Source organism: Chanodichthys erythropterus, chromosome 3 (assembly GCF_024489055.1).
Source record: "Chanodichthys erythropterus isolate Z2021 chromosome 3, ASM2448905v1, whole genome shotgun sequence".
Lineage (NCBI taxonomy): Eukaryota > Metazoa > Chordata > Actinopteri > Cypriniformes > Xenocyprididae > Chanodichthys > Chanodichthys erythropterus.
This window is the reverse complement of record NC_090223.1, coordinates 30,983,226-31,005,511: the sequence shown is the minus strand read 5'-3', so window position 1 is coordinate 31,005,511 and position 22,286 is coordinate 30,983,226. Positions and strand designations below refer to the sequence as shown.

General features: G+C 38.4%; 1 protein-coding gene across 3 annotated transcripts; it reads left to right on the top strand.

Annotated features, from left to right (window-relative positions):
- Positions 1–1,544: 1,544 nt before the first annotated feature.
- cramp1 (cramped chromatin regulator homolog 1) lies at positions 1,545–22,067 on the top strand. 3 transcript variants are annotated; one of them, XM_067373480.1, is made up of 20 exons: positions 1,545–1,643; positions 3,553–3,923; positions 5,103–5,302; positions 5,724–5,877; positions 9,581–9,664; positions 9,767–9,815; positions 9,994–10,079; positions 10,403–10,526; positions 11,942–12,023; positions 12,235–13,068; positions 13,888–14,056; positions 14,857–15,017; positions 15,559–15,627; positions 15,738–15,819; positions 16,097–16,207; positions 16,311–16,480; positions 16,569–16,755; positions 16,851–17,003; positions 20,376–20,512; positions 20,878–22,067. In XM_067373480.1, the coding sequence occupies exons 2-20, from the start codon at positions 3,554–3,556 to the stop codon at positions 20,998–21,000; spliced, it is 3,345 nt and encodes a 1,114-aa protein (XP_067229581.1). In that variant the 5' UTR covers positions 1,545–1,643; position 3,553; the 3' UTR covers positions 21,001–22,067. The 3 variants fall into 3 exon arrangements, with proteins under 3 accessions (XP_067229581.1, XP_067229571.1, XP_067229562.1); XM_067373470.1 differs by lacking the exon at positions 1,545–1,643 and adding an exon at positions 2,543–3,171; XM_067373461.1 differs by lacking the exon at positions 1,545–1,643 and having other exon boundaries at positions 2,544–3,923.
- The last annotated feature ends 219 nt before the right edge of the window (positions 22,068–22,286 follow it).

Genomic DNA, 22,286 nt, shown 5'->3' with positions numbered 1-22,286 from the left:
ATAAATAAAAAATTATATTTTTACATTTTCATAAACTTAAAACTATACCAACCTTAGGTCTATAAAGCATTCTTGAATTACAACCATTTATATTTGGATAGTGCATTTTCATGTCTATGTGAAAAAAGGGGGTGACAGTTATTTAAACTGTTTTTCTCAAAATTCCAGTCCTGAAAATCAGAGCGATTAGACATTTAGAGTTTTTTTTCTCTATTTTTTATGTTTTATTTAGTTTGCTTAATTACTTTTTATTATTATTATTATTATTTATTTTTTAAATTTTAAATTTTATTTTTTTAAATTATTTTTTAAACATATATATATATATATATATATATATATATATATATATATATATATATATATATATATATATATATATATATATATATATATATATAGGAGAATCATGAAAGGAGAATCATGAAAGAATATTTTTCCCACCCCACTCCCCAGAGGAAAAAAAAAAAAATTCTTTCATGATTCTCCTTTATCTGTATCCTGTTATTATTGTATTATTGTAAAAGTTCAATAAACAGATTTTTAAAAGAAAGAAAGAAAGAAAGAAAGAAAGAAAGAAAGAAAGAAAGAAAGAAAGAAAGAAAGAAAGAAAGAAAGAAAGAAAGAAAGAAAGAAACCATAACTTTTGTTACAGACAAGCTATGAAAGAAGTAAAAACAGATTTGGAAAGGGCTCTAATTATGGTACTGAAACATGTGATAGGTAAAATTTCACCATGTGGTGGGTTTTTCGTAGATCACATCACATATAAATTATATTAATTTGTGTTATGACAAATTATGAAAAGGGTATTGAAAATAAGGCATATGTGATCTTTTTTATTATAGTACATTGTAGGTATAAATTTACAAAACAGAATTTTTTTTACTGTATGATTTCTGGAAATTCTATTATGATGATCAGTACTAACATACTACTAATATACTACTAATATATATATATATATATATATATATATATATATATATATATATATATATATATATATATATATATATATATATATATATATATATATAAATTATATATTTATATATTTTTTTCTTCAGTGCTTTTAAGACCTTATTGTGCTTTGTATATTTTTTAAACCCTCGACGTGTTATATTATGTTGAGTTATATTGTTATGATATATTGTACTGAGCATAGTATTTTGTTCTGGACATAACAATTAAAATATCGAATATTAAAAAATGAAATAAAATATAGAATATTAAATCACATTGACTTTCGCTAACAATAATAACTGATTCCCGCATGTTTCCCTTGAGTGTCTCTGTCGGTCTTTGTTCATTTTGGGTGGGACCGTTATTTTAAAACATTTGCTAGATGAATGAAATGACGCAGGTTGAACGTACGTTTTGATTGGCTGCTTTGAAAAAACGCCCCCTCTTGTTCTTCCATGATTGATTGGGTCAACTTCTCCGTCAATCATTTTACGAACGCGTCGATGCGCATCACATTGACCAATCAGGGGATTTGTTTTTGAGTTGTGGTAGGCGTGCCTGACAGCAGAGGAAAACAGGAAGGGATGCACTTCTCAGTGGTTCTCCTGCTACCCCTCTGTTTGGTCTTTCTGGATACCGTGGAGTTTCTCAAGGCCAACAAGGCATCTCCTAAACAGGTATAGGACTTGTAAAATCGATTTTTGTCAATACGACATTATTGATTACATGTCTGAGCTAATTACACGACTTTACCGCAAACGAAACGGTAACTGTTTAGCTAGCAAGTTAGCGGAGCAACTTTGTCAATGAATGTGCTGCTGGTTAGGTGTCAGTTGTTGCAATTCGTTAATGGTGTAATCAGACTAACAGCCTCTTACTGTAAGCCCCCAAAATACATATTTTGATAGCTAAATCACCTGGATTTGTAGTATTTACAATTGTGCAAAAGTTAACAATGTATTTCAGATAGTTCATTTGTACCTGTCACTCTCTGTGCTCAGTCATATGGGCTTCTTCCCAGGCAAACTAGTTTAGTTTTATACTTGTTCAAACATCTACATGTCTTAACCGAATGCTCAAAGGGGGAATATAAAAGCATTTTGCTTGATTCAACCTGGACTGGACACTGACAGCATTGACAGCTGCAGCTGTTGGTAGCAGTGGTTGAGCAGCTGAGGTCGACATTGCCTAGCCTAGCTGTATCTTATTTCATAAAGACATTATGATGATGTAACTCATGCGATAAATCAAGCTAAAAGTTGTTTGCACCCACTATATAGAGTTCACAGCCTTGGCTGCAATAATGTTTCTAACATAATGGGAAGAAACGGGCCTCTAACATCTAAACATGCACAAACATCCACGATTATCAAGGATAAGGTGTTTTAATATTTGACCTGTTTGACAAAGTCTGTTATGTCAAAGGTTTTTAAGCTCTTATGAACTAAAGACACACCCTAATCAAGCAAAACATTGTCAAGCGACCAGTGCAAACTTTTTATTTAAAACAAAACAAAACTAAACGGTAAAGATGAAAGATTCGAGAAGAAGTCACTGTTATATGCGCTATTGCGGGTGTTTAATGTTTAATTTATTGCTGTGTATGCAAAGCACCATACCACACCCCCTCTCGTGATCTATATGTGCTCTATCAAGTCTGTCCTGCTTGTTGTTGAGATGATGAAATCAACGAGCACTGTAGCCATTTTATATTGGGATAAACTGGGACTGTGGGTGTCACTGAGCAAAATTAAAATGTTAATAATAAATCAGCTTCTGCTCTGTTAGTTAGTTATGGTGACGTAGATAGTGTAAGCAAAGTCCAGAGAGAGAATATTGGCTGTGTGCGCGTGCATTGGTTTGTATTGACCGAAATGCCTCAAAAGCAGATCCGGTGAGCAGTCAGATTCAAAGTTAGCGTCACCGTGTGTTGTTTTATCACAAACATATGCTAAATGACAGGTGTTTGTTGTTGTGATAAAACTAGTGAGTTTATGAGTCAGAGTTGCTGTGGCTACGAGAGCTCCCAGTTGCGCTGCGCGGAGTTGAACCCCAGTAGGAGCAGCAGCCAGGAGAGGACGACTTTGCCTGACCTCGTTTGCGCTTTGAATATGTTCAAATCCGTCAAGTTTTGGTCTCGAAAATCTTCGAACTCATGGTGAAGAGAAAGAAGACGCCGTCTGCTTCCGAAGAGCTCGAGAATGGGTAAGAGTGCTTGAGAAACAAGCACTTTAGATAGAGGTCGAATGCGCGAAAGATTTGCGTTGTCGTCTGTCGTTTCTGCAGGGCGCTAAAGTGTAGGCGCTCGCGCTTGAATTTCAAGATAAATAAAGGGCAGCTTGCAACTCGAGTCACGCGAAACTGCACAAAAGGGAGGCTGGGGTGAAAGCAGAATCTGTGTTTTTGGTCACATTCGTGAATAAGCGAATGGCTATTTTTCGATGCGATTTGTCGGGACGGTGAGAGGGGATTTGAAACAAACAGCGGCGGCCATGTTGAGTTGAGCAGAATGTCGTCTTTCCAAGTTGATCGTTGTTTTGAGTCGCGGAAAATGTTTACGAATGTGCTTCGTTTGTGTTTGCGCAGGATGACAGTGGGCCAAGGGGGCGGTTCGGGAGTCGAGGGGCCGAACAAACCGGACCGAAAGCCCGAAGGAGGCGAGGATGGAGAGAGCGCAGATCAGGCGAGCGAGGAGACGAGTACAAAGAGAGTCGGAGAGGAAACACTTAATCCATCAAGCACGGCCAGCCCCGGTTTGGCTCCGACTCTTTCCACCCAAACATCAAGTCCACCCGGGGTCCAGGTGAACCCGACAGCCCTTTCCCCGGTCCTGGCCGCCCCAAACAACCAGGACCAGCATCATTTTCTTCGCTCCAGCGTGCGACCTCCGAGCAAACGGATACGGAAAGATGCCTCGTCCCCGGCGCTGAACGGTCACGGCGGTGCGAAAGCGAAAGGTGAGTGGCCATCTCGACGTGTGTCCGGTGCTCACCTGTCAGTGAACCCAATCTCTGTGCTTTTATCTCACTTTTGGTCGTGTTTTAAGGCATTTGCATAATGATTTGGGAGTTTGTGGGCTGCTTTTTATTTGACGTAACGCGGGGAAGCTCTCTCGCTTTCTGGAGTGAGAGTGACTTGACAAACTACTCAAACTGAAGCCTGTTAAATCTCTGCTCTGGAATGTTTTGGATGTTTGTAACCATATTAAATGACTTAATAAGTGTCAGTGCACTATTTCAAATTAGCAGACTCAATATTTATACGTTTTTCATGTCAATGAGCTGTCATTCAGCAGGTGACAAATCACTGTTGTTAGGAGTTTAATTCTGATGCAGCAGCCAGCTGTGCATCTGATCAGGAGAAGATCACTCTTGTAATTAGGAATCTGAATGACCTGATCTCAATGTACACAGGGGTTATAAGGGAATCAGTGTTTATATTAAATGTAGACAATAGCCTTGCAGGCTGTAATGTATTCTGGGGTGCTGTCATTGCATGCTCTTGTGTGTAAGTGGAGAGAGTTATTGGCATCTCCAGTTCTCCACGTGTTGTTTTTGGATCAGTGCACTGAGTAGCAGGTCTAGACGCCCTCCGAGGGAGTCGGGACTCCATGCATACTTCCTGACATGCACATACACTCCTGCTGACATATACACCCACATTAACACGGCGCATACAAAGCTTGAAATAGATTAATAATCTGTGTGGCCTTCCAAACTACGAACAGAAAAAGAATATTTTTTCCATTAGGACTCAGTCTGACATTATGCTATTATTTGAATATTATTTTTTTATTGGTTTGAGGGGGTTCTTTGATTTTTAAAAGAGAGGAAATGTTTCTTTGGTTTTGTAAATCTGTTGTGTTAAGCCAAAAATAAACGTAACTGTCCAAAGTGTTATGAGTAAATTTGAGTAGATCTGTTTTACAGCCGTCCAAATTAAGCTAGCTCATTTTAGCAATCTCTATTGATATATTTTGTATATAAGTGACAGTTTGTTTAGTGTTGTGTTGTATTTATACATACTTACAAGTACTTTTTGATCTTGGACTTGTTGCAAAGCTTTTCTCTGCAAGAATTACAGCATGTGTTAGAAATGACATACTAACCTTCTTTCTTTTCCCCTCTCTTTCTCAGGTGCAGAAGCAGGACCCTCTGTGTGTCTGCCAGCCGCTGCAGGTTCAGCCGGCTCTGGGGCAGGTGGAGCATCCAAATCGGCCCCAAAGGGCCAGGGTCCTGCAGAGAAGGAGGAAGGGGGGAGTCAGAAACGAGTGCGCAGACAGTGGGAGTCATGGAGCACTGAGGACAAGAACAGTTTCTTTGAAGGACTTTATGAGGTTATTTGTCAACTTTAATGATAATAAAACTCACTGAAAGCTCTTGGCGGCACTCTGGAGGTTTAGTAAACTGTAGTTTTTTTTTTTTTTTTTTAAATGGTGTTTTGAAAAACAACTCAATTAGTTCATTTTATGGGACGGTTACAGAATAGAATTTTCAGAATTCCTGAATCAGTTCCATTATCAAAGTTTCCCTCCCTCCTTTACTTGCAAGGGACAGACTGAAATTTTTACTGTCCTAATAGGTTTAATTTATTTACATGTCATCTCTAAAGGTAGAGTTGAGGTCTGTGATGTCTTATATTTATGTCTTACTACATTTTAATTTGTCATGTACCTGAAAGATTCATATTTTTTGTATTTTATTTAAATCTCCAGCTATGGATAACTGTTTGTCATTTTCTCTCCTGTCCTCTTATAGCATGGGAAGGATTTTGAGGCTATTCAGAACAATATTGCTCTTAAATATAAGAAGAAGGGTAAACCGGCAAGTATGGTGAAGAACAAGGAGCAGGTGCGCCATTTCTACTACAGGACCTGGCACAAAATCTCTAAACACATCGATTTCACCAACGGTAAGAATGACAGTTTAAATATTGTATGACATTTACAGACCACAGTGGAGTCATTTGTTTGATAGGAAGATATTGTTTTGTGGAGAGGCGTCCCCTGTCCAGCTTCTCACCAGATGGTTAGTTGTCAAGATTAGTTCCTAAATATACACACTACCATTCAAACGCTTGGGATTATTGGCCACATACACACTGCAACTAAATTCGGTTGTCAGTTCACCTTTTAGTGCTTAATCCTGTTCTGTACACACAGTTCAGCAATTTATGGGAATGAAAACCACATACTACAACTGCATTAACTCTAGAAAAATACAGATAGTGACAACCGCATTTATAGAAATGTCTACGCGGTGTGTACCAAACCAAACTGAACAACTTGTTGTTAATGACGTTTTTAACATACATCAGAGATGTTTCTCTTTTCTGTATGTGCAGTGCAAGACATAACAGGGAAAGTAGCACAATCACTGAGTGTTGCCAGATCTTTCTAGAAAAACAGCAAAGAACAAGCCCGTCATAAACTGGAATAAATCCAAATGGTTTATGCTGAAAAATAAGACCAAAATTTTGCGACTCGTGTATGCTCACTTTAACCCTTGTGCATCCTTAAGGACATTTTTGTCCATTTCAGTTTTGTTTTTTGTTCTAAGTGTGCCTTTGTTAATGCCAACTACATGAATTTTGGCTCAGGTGTTTATTTTTATTGGAATTTTAATATTTTACCCTCATTTCCTTCAAAAAATCAATTTTACCCTCCGTACAAAAAATACTCACACTTAGGACCTTAAGGACAAAAATGTCCACATTGAAACCCATTAAAACTGCAATTTTTTAACCCAGGGCCATTTGACTATAAAATGATACAATATTTGCAAATAGGCATTCATTCTATCGGCAAGGCTTCAAATTTTACATTTTTACCATTTTTTACTAGATTGTGCCATATTTTCAAATTTGGCATATAAAAGAAATACTCGCTTTATTTGAGTTTTCTGCTTATGCATATTATAGTCTATGATAGAGTCAATTTGAAAAATAATGCAGCTATAATTGTGTGGGTATACTGGTAAGGATGTCAGAGTGTAGTTTGCAGGTGTTTACTGAAAATTTAATTTGTGTAATTAGTTTGAAAGAAATTATATCATACTGGCAATCAAAAATCCCACTCCATGTATGAGTCACACCCTTGGCAGGGTCATAGGGTCAGGTGAAAACTATGAAAAAGGTCAAAGAAGGCTTTAAGGTTCTTCTTTTTGACCAAACACGCATCTTAACCCTTGATTGCACTTTTTCACTTGTTATTGTTTTTGTACGGAGATAAAAGTTACGCTTGAATTTGAAGTAGACGTTCAGAAGCCCCTAAACACATTATTTTAGTTTTCACCACAAGAAAATACTGATTTTTCAGTCTGGTAGATTTTATACAAAGTTTGAGTTCACACAGGTGTCCTCACAGCCAAACCTATACATATGTGGTGCTTGAGGGGTTGATCATTTCATTGTTTGAAGAGACGTTACTCAGCAGAGGAAGCTCTGAAACTAGTGCTGCCCACTGACACTGAGCACACAGGTGCATTAGAAGCCGAGGATGTAAAGAAACCGATTTGTAAAGTGTTAAAATTCTGAAAATGAATGAATGTTTGGTATCTATGGATAGAACAGATGCTGGTTAAAAAATTGACATCAGTGAAAGTGGAAAAAATATTAATATATAATATTTCTATGACAGTTTTTTGGCATGGACATTTTTGTCCATTATCGACCTAAGTGTTATTTTTTGTAAAAAATCTGACACTACATAAAAAATATAAATGCCTCAAAATTAATGTTGTTGTTCTTCATTGACCCACCCAAGAATCTAATAAGCAAAGAAAAAAAATTCTGCTTAGCATTTAGTTTATGAAAATTAACTACTATTTTTAATTTTTTCATAAAAAAACACTTATGGCATTATGTAAACAAACCAGCATTTAAAGGGTTAAAGTTCTTAAAATTAATGAATATTTGGTATCTATGGATAGAACAGATGCTGGTTAAAAAATTGACATCAGTGAAAGTGGAAAAAAATATTAATACATCATATTTCTATGACAGTTTTTTGGCATGGACATTTTTGTCCATTTTTAACCTAAGTGTTAGTTTTTTAAAAAAATTGACACTACAAAAAAAATATAAATGCCTCAAAATTAATGTTGTTGTTCTTCATTGACCCACCCAAGAATCTAATAAGCAAAGAAAAAAAATTCTGCTTAGCATTTAGTTTATGAAAATTAACTACTATTTTTAATTTTTTCATAAAAAAACACCTATGGCATTATGTAAACAAACCAGCATTTAAAGGGTTAAAGTTCTTAAAATTAATGAATATTTGGTATCTATGGATAGAACAGATGCTGGTTAAAAAATTGACATCAGTGAAAGTGGAAAAAAATATTAATAAATCATATTTCTATGACAGTTTTTTGGCATGGACATTTTTGTCCATTTTTAACCTAAGTGTAACTTTTTTTTTTGAATGCACAAGGGTTAATAACTTTGTAAACTCATTCACTTTATGAGCCGAGCTTAAAACAACAAGCTCAAAAACTTTTGAAATAAGTGAACATGGCAACACCGCAATCTGTGCACTCTGCTTCGGTTACAATTGCTGAAAATGAGTATTTTGTTGCTGTAATATTAATTTGATGACAATAATGGACCCCAAACACACGAGATGCCAGAACGTTGCTATGGTTTCCAAGCTGTCAATCATCCGAGTTTCGAGAGAGTTTTGTCCCGTACATACATGTAACAATAATTTAGGGGATTCACTCCCGTATTTAAATGTTGTTGTCATTCCTGAAACTTAGTGTGTAAGCAACAAACTTACTTATAAAAATTGTATGTTGCTATTTAGTGGTAATTCCTCCATGGTAATTGTGATAGTATTAGCTAAGCTTTACTGCTTCAATGTTAAGGTAATGCTTGCATGGGTAACAAATGCCAGGAACAAAAAAGTACCAATTTAAATGGTCTGCCTTTTTTCTAAACTCAACAGTAGCATAGCCATTTTTTCAGATCATCTGTTGACTACCATGCCCACTGAACCTTCATTTTCTCAGCATGAATTCCAGGATAGTGCACATTCAAATGCCTCTTCAAGTTAGCTGTATTATTTTCCAGCAATTTTCAGAACACATGGCTCACATTGGGTTTTGTTTCCCCTTGGGTCACACATAATTTGTTTGTCCATCAGTCAACTTGGCACAACAAAGATGTACCTGGCATTAAATTTAAATTCATTCTGTCACCTTCATCTTTGATGTTTAATCTTCTCGGCTGCCACATCGCCTGGTTTTTGTCATTTAAGGAATTATCAAATAATGAGTGTGCCCACAGTATCCACATTTGCCTGCATGTTAATGATTATATATTGTATCCTTATTCTGATTTGAAGCATACATGTTTAGCATATATACATGTATTATAAACAACATTAAACTCTACTTCTATATTCCACATTTTATATGTATATATATAAATATAATATACACTTCTATATTTGCTGAAAATTCAGCTTTGCCATCACAGGAATAAATAAAATAGATTGAAATAGAAAACATTGTTGTAATATTACATTTTTTTTACTGTATTTTTGATCTGACTGTCTCAATTTCATGTTCTTCTTTCTCCCATTCTATTGCTTCCTTTTGTCCATCTTTCTCAGTGTATTCTCGTGTCCTGAAAAAGTCCTCTCAGGAGCTCTATGGCCTCATCTGTTATGCTGAACTCAGGAAGAAGGTCGGAGGCTGTAAGTATATCAGTCAATTGGTTTTCTAGATCAAGGGGGGACATTTTAAGTGGTTGCACATGGGAACATATTGAATATATTTTGTCTTCCTGTTCCTTCTAGTGATGGATGACAAAAATGTGGCCAAACTAAATGAGCTTATCCAACAGGGGTAAGTGCGTGTGTGTGTGTGTGTGTGTGTGTGTGTGAGAGAGAGAAAAATAAATTTCAATAATACACAGTAGTGATGAGTAAGGTCATATCTAATTGGAGCATCTACTGTACATCTTTATTGGTTGTGATCATATTGGGGTACATTTATTATTTTTTTTGTGTGTGTTTTGTTTCAGGGCCACCACAGTGCGCTCCAAAGGCAGAAACCTGAGGATCAAAGCTCCCATGTGCCGCGCGCTGAAGAAACTCTGCGATCCAGATGGTGTGTGTGTGTGTGAGAGAGAAAAAGAAACACTCTTAAAAGATTGATTTAGTTAATGAGTTGAACAGATTGAATAGGGGGTAACAAAAGAAAGCTGAGAAAATGGAGCACTATGGGTATTTTGGTGGACCGGGACAACGGATGAGTGTGCCATGGCTGCTCTCCAGGGTGTAGGAGGAGTGATTTTTCTTTGTTTCCATGGTTTCAGGATGTGGGACTGATTGGAAATGCGCAGATAATGCAGATTTAGGCCACTATCAATCAGAGTCATGGAGAAAGTGTTGTAGGCTTTATAGTTTTCTTCTTTTCATTCTCCGTTTCAGGTGTGAGTGATGAGGAGGATCAGAAGCCTGTGCGTTTACCCTTGAAGGTGGCCGTCGAACTTCAACCCCGGAGCAACCACTCCTGGACTCGGGTTCAGAGTCTAGCCCACAATCCTCGGCTCAGGTTAGCTTCACTAATGCACACTCATGACCTTTCGTGCATACTCCACTGATCCACCTGTTTTAAATCTTACCTTCACTTGGCTTATTTCATTGATTACTGCAAAAGTTTTATTATTTTGAAATCTTAAAGACAACATGAAATGCTTTTACTTCTGGGAATCTGGGAATTGATTGGACTGTTAGGCCGTGTGTCCACCGGAGCGTTTTTTCCAGCTACTAGCATACTTTTTCAATTGATTTTAATGGGAGTGCCGCATTTTTTAAACGCCAGGAGCGTAAAGAGGCGCTGAGCGTCTTTTTCACGCTCAAGCGCTGAGAGCTGGGCGTTTTTTACTGGTCGCCTCGAGTTGAAGAATGTTCAACTTTGAGTAAAACGCTGCGCTCATCACTGTCACTTTTTAGCCAGCCGTCCAATCAGAGTGGAGGAGGGGTGGGACAAATACAACACTGACCAACTATCACAACATTCTTGCTGCACAGCGACATCAACAAACAGAAACAAAATGGATGAGAAATTAATATTGCTTGTCTCCGAACATACATGGCAAGTAATTCCACATTGTGTGAACATTTTAGTCTGAAACAAATTACCTGCACAATCAGTTATAGGTAACAGTGTCGCGGATATTCCGTATCATAGCAACAAAGCGTCTCAACTGAAAAAAAAACGCTGCGCAGCTGAAGCGCTCTCAAGCGCTCACAGATAGGCGTTTTCAGCAGAGTGCCTAGCGTTTTCAGCTTGCTAAAAAGTATGCTTGAATAATTTATATTATATCTATTATAATAGATTTTGTAAAATGTTTTTTTTTTTTTTTTTTTTTGATTTAGCATAGTTTCCATGCTGTCATTGTTATTATTTGTTTTCATATCATTTGTTTTTTTTTGGGGTTTGTTTTTTTGTTTATCTAAAGTTCTATTAGTATTGGCATTTTCAAGTGAAATGTTGTAACGTTATATGAATGTTATTTTTTGTTAAATTAATTAATAATAATTTTTGCTTCATTTTTAGTTTTGGAGTCAAGAAAATGCATTTTGATTTCATATTGACTTCCATTTTTTTAAATGCATGCTATTGATCTTATTGTGAGCAGTTCATCCGTGCATGTTTAATTTTTTTGACCTTACAATTTTTAATAAAAATATCATAAGTTGTTCTGCTGGCGAAACATCAGATTTCTTTCTGGTAGACTTCTCCAATCATTTTGTCCACTTAAACCCACCCCTCCAAGCTTGCATTAATTTGCTTCCATTCAGCAAATACAGTCATCAACCGATACATAGAACCAAGAACCACTTTTTCCGATAATACGTTACACTCCGATATTCGGGAAAAAAAACCTGTCGATATGATACTTCAGTTTCATTGTGGCATTAAAGTTACAACAAATTTGAACCATGCTTGTGTTTTGTTTGTAGGATGGTTGTCGAGTTGCACCGGAAGGTCTCCACTCTCATTGAATTCCTGAAGCAAAAGTGGGCCGTCCAGGATCAACGAATTGTATCCTTCCACTCAGATCTCGGTCAGATGTCTCAGTATGCACAGTCAAGAGCTTAATTTCCTTCCTTCTTCCTTCCTCTGTTTTATGAAATACTTTTGTGATAGATTTGGTTGCTTTGTTTGGGAAATTTGTCAGAGATCTCCATGCTACAGTCAGTATCCATCCCTATTTGTTTTATAACAGTAATTCTCCTTAACTTGTCACGCGTAGCGTAAGAGTCTAGCGGAACGAGAAGCTCTAGACGGCCTAGCCCAGTCTAGCGAGTCGGAGGACCTGTTCTTATTTCCAGCAGAGAACAGCACAGTTACTACTTTGCCAGGTGTGGCTCGTGTTGTGCACTCCAAGGCTTCCTGCACGGTACACTGGCAGGAGAGTGGTCGTGGCCGGACGGGTATTAGGGACTTGCCTGCAGCTCATATTCTGGGAATTCAGCCTGCTAGAGGAAAATCAGGCAAGTCTGGCCTGATGGGAGGAGACCCAAAAAGAAGCGATGGGCATCCTGTTGAAGCCTCTGATAGTGGCACTTCAGCTCCAGCATTGGAGACCATTGTAAACCCCACCCTGAACACTACCTCTCCACTCAGTCCAACCATCAATCCACCACTCCCCATTGGACAGGAGGGAAATGTGGTGGGGACTGTGGAGCAAGAGGCAGTGAGTCAGACTCAGACTGATGCTAGTGGGCGGGACAAAGAGACTGTCACTCAGGGAGACTCCACCCTTATAGACGGCCAGATTGAGGAGCCTGGAACAGTTGGTGGAGTTGCATCAGAAAAAGCACCGCCACAGTCAGAGCCTCAAGGGCGTGGCGAGGAAGTGGTCGGGACGGAACGATCTCCTCAACAAATCCGAGAAGAAGGTTGGAGCTCACAGGGCTCTGAGAATGTGACACTGGCAGAACTCTACCTCATGCTGGGTAAACCTGGGAAACTACAGTTGGAGTATGAATGGCAACCTAAGCCCCACCCCTCAGCCCTGCCCAGCGCTCAAAGTGTGCTTCGGTGTCTCCTGAGACTCGTGTCATCAGAGGTCAACCCCAAACCAGTGAGTCTGTTTTTTTTTTCTCTTTTAAACCTTAAGCCTGACGCACCAAGCCGATGATCAGGCAATGTCAGACCGTTTTTCAGCACCGACTGACCAGGTTTTCCCGGTGGCTCTAGTTGGACGCTGTCATTTTTTGGGGGGCAGATTCAACATGTAGAATCTGTGTCGGGCGAGAGAGAGAACTCTGATTGGCTGTTCAGTTTAGTGAAGTCGAAGCACGAGAATAATAGCAAAACAGTGGGCAAACAGTCAAGGCGGTACAGACAGAAGGCTGTTCTAATTTTCTGTCATGTACCTGAGTGTTTCTGGGTGGATGTTTAATATTAACGTGAGCCGAGTGGAATATAGAAAGTGATCAGCATGAATGATATTCAAAACAATAAGCACGTGCTGCTTTGTTTACGGTTTGTGTATCTGCAGCCTGCAGTGCTGGTCTCCCTTTCTCAATTACAAATATAGATGAATATGTATGAAAAAATAGACAGCGGTCTCCTTACACGCAGGAGCAGAACGCACGTGCTGGCTGACAGTCGGCTGTAGTTCTCTCGGCGTGTTCACTTGCACAAAACAAGCATCTGTTAGAAATTGCAAATGAATGCTGTTTATATAAATAAATATAAGACCAGTTAACGCTAATTCTTCCTTAGAAGTTGTTCTTCTGTGATTCTGTGTTTGAATATATTTATATTGTATTTACATGTATTTATTTATATTTAAAAAAATATTTATTTAAAAAACTGCAGTATGTTTTAGATTAATTTACAAAAAGTGTTTTCATTTTATTATTATAATATTTATTTATTATTTTCGCTCTCCTAGACTCCAGAGGTGTGTTCAGTGGGCACTTCACCATTGAAATCAGGTCAAGAGGAATCATCTGTGACTCCTCCAGGCAGAACTGCAGCTGGGGCGACCCGCAGTCCTAGCTGGGGGCGACAGCAACATGCGGCACGCTCCAAAATCTTTCTTAATAATGCAGTCATCACAGGTACACGTAGATAAAATTGTTTCTTTGAGTTGAGATGTGTCATTTCTGCAATCTGGAATTGTAGAAATAATTGTTTTCTAAACCGTTTGCCCCTATTTGCCTTTGTTTGGCAGATAGTTTTGCGCCAAACTAGAGTTGTCAAAAGTACCGACTTTCGGTACCTAGTCGGTACTGAAATTTAAAAAATGTGACGCTTTGAGCTTGGATCGGTCCACTGTTAGACACCTGCTTCCAATCGCTCGCGCTCCCACTTTCAAAACGCTTTAATATTCAAACACTTCCGTGTGCTTTCAAATGCTCCCATGCGTTGATCATTGTAGCCAATCACTGGCATATCCGATGAGCGCGTCAACACAATGGCCAATCAGAGGTGTTTACGAATCCGCTCAACAGCGCTCAAAGCGTCACATTTTTAAAATTTCAGTACAGATAGGTACCGAAGTCAGTACTTTTGACAACTGGTTAAACAGGTGTTCACCTTGCTCTCATATTAAAGTTTTAGAGAAATCATTCTACAAATGGTTTACTTAAAGTTGCACATTAAACTTGTAGAGAAGAAAGAATTTAAATACTGAAATATTTTACATGTAAAGTGAGTATATTAAGTGAGTTTATAGTTCCCACATCAATAGACCAGCAACAGGTAACATCCGGGAAAAACCTGAAGTTTCATATCATTTCTTCTTGGGAAAAGAAAAAAAGAAAAAAAAATTGAATCAATATTGTGACAATGGCATTGCAATGCTCCTGCTCTGTATCAATTTGACCAGCTGAAATTTAAATAGATGTGTTCTCCGCAGGTGGAAGGAACCTGCCGCGTTCACTGCTGGCCTCCGGAGGTGACAGTGAAGGGTTTGCTGTCCCGACAACCCTGCCTCCTAACAGCTCCCGCCAGTTGCGGATGTTCTCTCCTAATAAGGAGGCGGAGCTAGCCTTTCGCCAGCAACTGGACTCCATCAGTGTGAGTAGTGTCAGTGTTTCTAGAAAGTGATAGGACATGTTGGAAAAGCCTTTTTATATTTAAATATAATAATGAAATGCATTTCAGAAAAGTTTTTATTTGGCCAAATCATGTATACAAGTAATATTGTGAAATTTTATTACAATTAAAAGTAACTTTTTTTTATTTAAATATATTTTTAAATGCAGCATTTTTAGCATCATTATTCTAGTCTTCAGTGTCACATGATCCTTCCATTCAAATATGCTGATGATTTGGTGATCGAGAAACGGTTATCAATTTTGCAAACATAATATTTGTTATAATTTTGTGGAAACTGATACATTTCTTTCAGGATTGTTGAATAGATTAAACTGAACAGCATTCATTTGTAACGATTTAAAAATGTCATTTTTGATCAATTTAAGGCCCCATTGGTGAATAAATTATTAATGTAAATTAATTTATTAATTTTTTAAAATATAATTTCTTAATCAGCAACAATTTTGTCTGTTTCCATCAACAGCCTTTTTCAACTAATTATGCTTTATTTTGTCTTCAGTCAGATATATTTTCAAAGCAGCGGAAAATAGGGAGAGGCCGTCCACTAAGGAAACCTCTCGTGGTTCAGGTGAGTGCGGATGGAAGGAAAAACCAATAGGAAGTGGGGCTTGGAGCTGTTCTTCAGTTGTATTTGTTACTTACAAATAATAATAGTTTGTACATGCATTTTTTTCACAGCGAACGCTGCTGCCACGAACCACCGGAGACACTTCGCCTCATGTGTGTTCCTTCTCCATTCTCTCCAATTCATCTGCTACAGGTGATAAATCCACACAAATGCATAACACTCGTGCACACCTTTAAATGCACCTTTATTTGCACATGAAGTATTTGGACACTTATGCCACATGTTAATGTCATCACACACATCAAGTGACATTTTATAAAAAAAATAAAAAAAACTCAAGCAAATATTTCATAAAAAATAAAATTGTTAGATTTAAATGATAAGTGACTTGAAGTCAAGCAATGAAATGTATGTATTTTTGAGTGATCTGATCTTAATTCCACCATTCTTTTTAAAATCTTTTTCTCAGGCACTGGTTCTTTTCGTCCAATACAAGCTCGTCTCGCCCCATCCAACCGCCAACTTTCCTCAAAAGCTTTGTCCACTACAGCTAGTCCTGCGCCCACTACTCAGCTGTCCAGTAAGAATTAAATTAGAAACGAAATGATAAAAGATGCATTCATGCACTGAACATTTGAATCCCACAACTACACACTCTTGAATTTCTCTTGAATTTTTTTCAGGTGCAATTGACCTGGCTGCAAAATCCGCAGGTATTATCCCTGGCAGCCCTTGTCGGGAAGTGGAAGCCCCAAATATAGATAAGGCCATTGTGGAGTCTGAGGAGGCCATGGACTCGGCACCTGCTGCACCTGAGCTAGAGCCTGATCTACTTGATCAGGAGCCTTCTGAGGTAAGAAATAATCCTCTCCCTAGATCCTCTTTCACTTTTGGATGCACAGCTGATCATATCTTGGTCTGTTTGTTCTCTTTGTCTGCAGGAATCCCTGCAGAATGGCGTCTCTCCACCATCTCCAGGGGGTGGGGACTCCCTCTTGGCCCCTCCTAGTGTTGCTTCCCTATTGGATATCTCTCTACCGGGCCCCCCAGAGGAGTCTCTTCCATCTGGAGAGCCACAAACTCAAATCAGCGACTCTATTATTGAGCTCGCCATCAACTCGCACTATGGTATGACCTGTTACCTATGGTGTTGAACATGGGTATTAGATGAATGTCTCTGTCAGTGGGTACTCACTCACTTTTGGTCTCTGTGTCTTTCCCAGGTGATGGATCATTGCTCTCACCTCCTAAGCTGAATGGGAGTGATAGATCTAAGCTACTTCCCTCTTCATGTGACAGCTGGATGCCGTCCCCCACACATGACCCTCAGTGGTACCCCAGTGACTCTACTGATTCAAGTCTCGGCTGCCTACTCTGTAAGTATCAAACACGTCTCATCTCAATACCCTGTTATCTATGGCTTTTTATTTTAGACTTAATTTACACCAGTAACGGTAGGAAACTAGGGCTGGAACTATGCGTCAAGGTACGCACTGTTTATGTTCATCCCTAATCCCCTGTCATGTTTCGCACAAAACAAAACTCTAGAGCAGTTGCTAATGGCTAGTATGGCTGTGGCACTTAATACGGTTGCGTTCATACAGCGTTTTTTTTTTTTCTTTTTCACAAACATAAAAACCCCATTCTTTAACCGAACTGACACCTGCACATTTTCAGGACCCACGACCGCATTAGGCAATGTATTATATAGGCAATTAAAAGCTCGTTATTATGATTTAAATGGCTTATTAATATACATGTGCTATTAGTCGACTAATCGCTTATATGAACTAGAAAATTCTTTAGTTGAGGGCAGCCCTAATACAGTGGAGCAAAAAAGTATTTAGTCAGCCACCAATTGTGCAAGTTCTCCCACTTAAAAAGATGAGAGAGGCCTGTAATTTTCATCATAGGTACATTTCAACTATGAGAGACAAAATGAGGAAAAAAAATCCAGAAAATCACATTGTCTGATTTTTAAAGAATTTATTTGCAAATTATGGTGGAAAATAAGTATATTTGGTCACCTACAAAAAAGCAAGATTTCTGGCTCTTACAGACCTGTAACTTCTTCTTTAAGAGGCTCCTCTGTCCTCCACTCGTTACCTGTATTAATGGCACCTGTTTTAACTCGTTATCAGTACAAAAGACACCTGTCCACAACCTCAAACAGTCAGACTCCAAACTCCACTATGGCCAAGACCAAAGAGCTCTCAAAGGACACCAGAAACAAAATTGTAGACCTGCACCAGGCTGGGAAGACTGAATCTGCAATAGGTAAGCAGCTTGGTGTGAACAAATCAACTGTGGGAGCAATTATTCGAAAATGGAAGACATACAAGACCACTGATAATCTCCCTCGATCTGGGGCTCCACGCAAGATCTCACCCCGTGGGGTCAAAATGATCACAAGAACAGTGAGCAAAAATCCCAGAACCACACGGGGGGACCTAGTGAATGACCTGCAGAGAGCTGGGACCAAAGTAACAAAGGCTACCATCAGTAACACACTACGCCGCCAGGGACTCAAATCCTGCAGTGCCAGACGTGTCCCCCTGCTTAAGCCAGTACATGTCCGGGCCCGTCTGAAGTTTGCTAGAGAGCATTTGGATGATCCAGAAGAGGATTGGGAGAATGTCTTATGGTCAGATGAAACCAAAATAGAACTTTTTGGTAAAAACTCAACTTGTCGTGTTTGGAGGAGAAAGAATGCCGAGTTGCATCCAAAGAACACTATACCTACTGTGAAGCATGGGGGTGGAAACATCATGCTTTGGGGCTGTTTTTCTGCAAAGGGACCAGGACGACTGATCCGTGTAAAGGAAAGAATGAATGGAGCCATGTATCGTGAGATTTTGAGTGAAAACCTCCTTCCATCAGCAAGGGCATTGAAGATGAAACGTGGCTGGGTCTTTCAGCACGACAATGATCCCAAACACACCGCCCTTGCAACGAAGGAGTGGCTTCGTAAGAAGCATTTCCAGGTCCTGGAGTGGCCTAGCCAGTCTCCAGATCTCAACCCCATAGAAAATCTTTGGAGGGAGTTGAAAATCCGTGTTGCCCAGTGACAGCCCCAAAACATCACTGCTATAGAGGAGATCTGCATAGAGGAATGGGCCAAACTACCAGCAACAGTGTGTAAAAACCTGGTGGAGACTTACAGAAAACGTTTGACCTCTGTCATTGCCAACAAAGGGTATATAACAAAGTATTGAGATGAACTTTTGTTATTGACCAAATACTTCTTTTCCACCATAATTTACAAATAAATTCTTTAAAAATCAGACAATGTGATTTTTCTGGATTTTTTTTTTTTTTTCTCATTTTGTCTCTCATAGTTGAAATGTACCCATGATGAAAATTACAGGCCTCTCTCATCTTTTTAAGTAGGAGAACTTGCACAATTGGTGGCTGACTAAATACTTTTTTGCTCCACTGTATATACACAACATTCAAAAGTTTTCTGTCAGTAAGGTTTTTTTAAGAATTTAATACTTTTATTCAGCAAAGACGCATTATTTTTTTTTTGATTAATTAATAATGTTGACTGTTCAAAAGTGATAATGTTACAAAAGATCATTTCAAATAAATGCTACTCTATTGAACTTCTCAGATTTCTCGGATAATCCTGAAAAAATGTTTCCTGGTTTCCACAAAAATATTAAGCAACTCGCCAGTTTTATAATAAGATTTTTTTCTTCCAAATCAGCATATTAGAACGATTTCTGAAGAATCATGTAATGATGCTGAAAATTCTGCTTTGCCTTCACAGGAATAAATGACATTTTAAAATATATTAAAATAGAAAAACAGTTAAATTGTAATAAGATTTGACAATATTACTGTTTTACTGTATTTTTGATCAAATATATGCAGACTTGGTGAGCAGAAGAGACTTCTTTCAAAAATCTTACCAACCCTTAAAGTCCCCATGTGGTGAAAATCAAATTTTTTTTTAAGTCGTTGATATGTCTATGTGGTGTTTTTAATAAGCTTTCAGGCAAACTATGTGCAAATTCATGTCAACACCATTGCTGAGTATTTTCTCTTTAAAACTGCAGTGATCTAAAGACAAAAAACAAAAACATGGTTTGAAATTGCTGGCATTTGTAACATCACAAACTACCTTGTAATCATGTAAAAGTGCGGGCGGGCTTTAGCATATCATTAACTATGAGCGCTCTGAAGCAAGGGAGTCACGAGAAGCCAGGTTATCCTGGAATGTTTTTATGTTGATATGAAAAATCGGGTAGATTTAGCAATATATCGAGTGTATGATGCATATTACGATGTATATGCCCATATCTCCACCGACGTTTTGAGTTGTTCAAAGTGTTTCTAATCATACTGATTGTTAGAAGCTGTCTGACTCTGAACATGGTTTGTGTAACATTAGCAACACATTATTAGCAGCTGTTTGATAACATAGTTAAACAAAAGGCTAATCATATTAATTACCGTTATGTGTCAGATGTTGTGCAGCGTTTACCTCAGTTGACCAAGTGGATCTCTGAGCTCATGCTAGTTGGTGGAGGCAGGGCTAATTAGCATTGAATTAATCGATGGCAACCCTAGTTTAATTTCATAATTTTATATGTTGCTTAAGGTATCTATTTAGCATTGATACTGAGATTTCCAGAGGCTGGTATCATACTGAATCCAAAATGTTCCCTATCTGTGTTCTTACTGCAAACCCTCATCAGTCTCAGCACTATTGACAAGCGCATCTTTGTTTTCCTGATTTGCAGCAAGTCTGGCATCTCCTGATAAGACAAGAAGGACAGCCCTGCCCCCTTCGAGTAACACAGCCTTACTTGGACCAAGTTTACTGGACAGCAACTCCCACGATTGTTTTCAGTCCCGCGGCCTGCCGGATGTAGCCGAGGTGAGAGGAAACACAGAAAGTCCCCAACAGCTGTCTGGTAGCTTAATGTTATTCGATATGGCACATTAATCACCAGGTGTTCCTGTTCATGTTTTTTCACATCCTGGCTTAAGTTGGAAATAAACAGGAAGTGAGGGTGTTTGAAATTAATTCATATGCAAATTAAATGTGGCATCCGTCCTCATCTTTCAAAGTGTTTTATATGAATAATTATCTGTAATTATTAATTAAATTGTTGCCTCTGCAATTTGACAATTACACTAAGCCATATCCCGATTACGGTTTTATTCGGTTTATCATGCAGCCCTAGCTGCAGACCCAAAAAGCATTTGGACATTCGCTGATAGGCTGTGTTCTTGCTATAGGTCGATACCCAGCTAGCCTGTATGATGAGTGAGAGCAGCGTCGACTACATCGCCCGCTTCAATGACCTCGCACAGGAGCTGTCTGTCACAGAACCGACTCTCCCACCTCCTCCAGGGGACTGATACGAGGGGCGGATCCTGTCGCAGCCATGCCCCTTTCATATTGGACAGAAGAATGTTAACCAGAGTGTGGTTCAGATGTAGGAAGTGCAATAGACTGGCAGGGTCCACAACCGCCTTTGGGCTCTAATGTGTGTGTGTGGGTTTGTGTGTGTGTGTGTGTGTGTGTGTGTGAGAGAGTGAGTGTGTGTTGATTATTATGTGGCTGTTGTCTTTTGAGCCACACCCAGGACACTTAAACAACAACAAAAAAAAAAACAGTTTACAGCGCAACCTCATGTACAGAAAAATAAGACCTGCCATATCTGAACAAATATAGTCTTCTCATCTGTCTATCTGTCTGTGATGTCTTCGTTTCACTTTTGTGTGCGTACATGTGCATGCATCTGTAAGTGTAGCCGTGTATGTGTTTTTGTCTTTGTTACTTCTTTCTATTGTACACAACACATTTGTGCAAAACTCTCTAAAGCCATAAGAGTGCGTCTGCACACACTCTCCGTCTATGAGACCTCAGATTCTGATTGGTTTATTTTCATCTGAATGTCTTCAGTTGGTGAATGCCACACTACTAAAAGGGACAAGGGCTTCTTTTTGTGAGATTATTACAAAGACTGAATATCTAACACACTAAACAAAATGACTGATAACACAAATGCAGTGTAGTTGCATCAAAAGTGAGATTGAGCATATTCTTTTCAATTTATGCTTTTTTTCCACAACACTAGGATTTATATTTCTTGTTGAATGAATATGAAGCCAATAAGTGGTAGATTCTGAAACGTTTTCTTATGTGCAACTGTGTGTGTGTGTGTGTGTGTGTGTGTGTGTGTGTGCGTGTGTACATATATGAGTGTTTGCACAGATGTAAATAGACAATAACAGACCCCAGTATTTACTGCTTTTGTAACATATTGTAAATTATTGTCATTTGGATTATTTATTGATAACTCACTGAGACAGTGTTTTTTGTTGTTGTTTAACATGCCACATGCAGGCATTTAGGAGCTCCTCTCCCCTGTTTTAAAGAGTTCTGTGTTGTTAAAAGGGGGTTTAAAACCCACTGTGTATAAATAGAGCTACAACAAATCTATGTGTCTGTCAGTGTTATTTGAGATTATTATTTTTTTATATTTTCCATTTTGTTTTTAAAGTTTGTTTTGTTTTGACTTTTTCATTTGTCTATATGGTTTTTATAGATTTTTTTCTGTTTTAGATTATTATAGTAATCAACTTAAATGAAAGTGATAAATGTTGCCTTGGCAACTTGTTGAAATAAATTATATACACAT

Excerpts from the sequence above, each read along its gene's own strand:
- cramp1 (XM_067373461.1), top strand. The coding sequence starts at position 3,476 with ATGTCGTCTTTCCAAGTTGATCGTTGTTTTGAGTCGCGGAAAATGTTT. Across the intron at positions 10,080-10,402 it reads GAAACTCTGCGATCCAGATG|GTGTGAGTGATGAGGAGGAT; the intron begins GTGTGTGTGTGT and ends TCTCCGTTTCAG. Across the intron at positions 16,756-16,850 it reads CGCCATCAACTCGCACTATG|GTGATGGATCATTGCTCTCA; the intron begins GTATGACCTGTT and ends TGTCTTTCCCAG.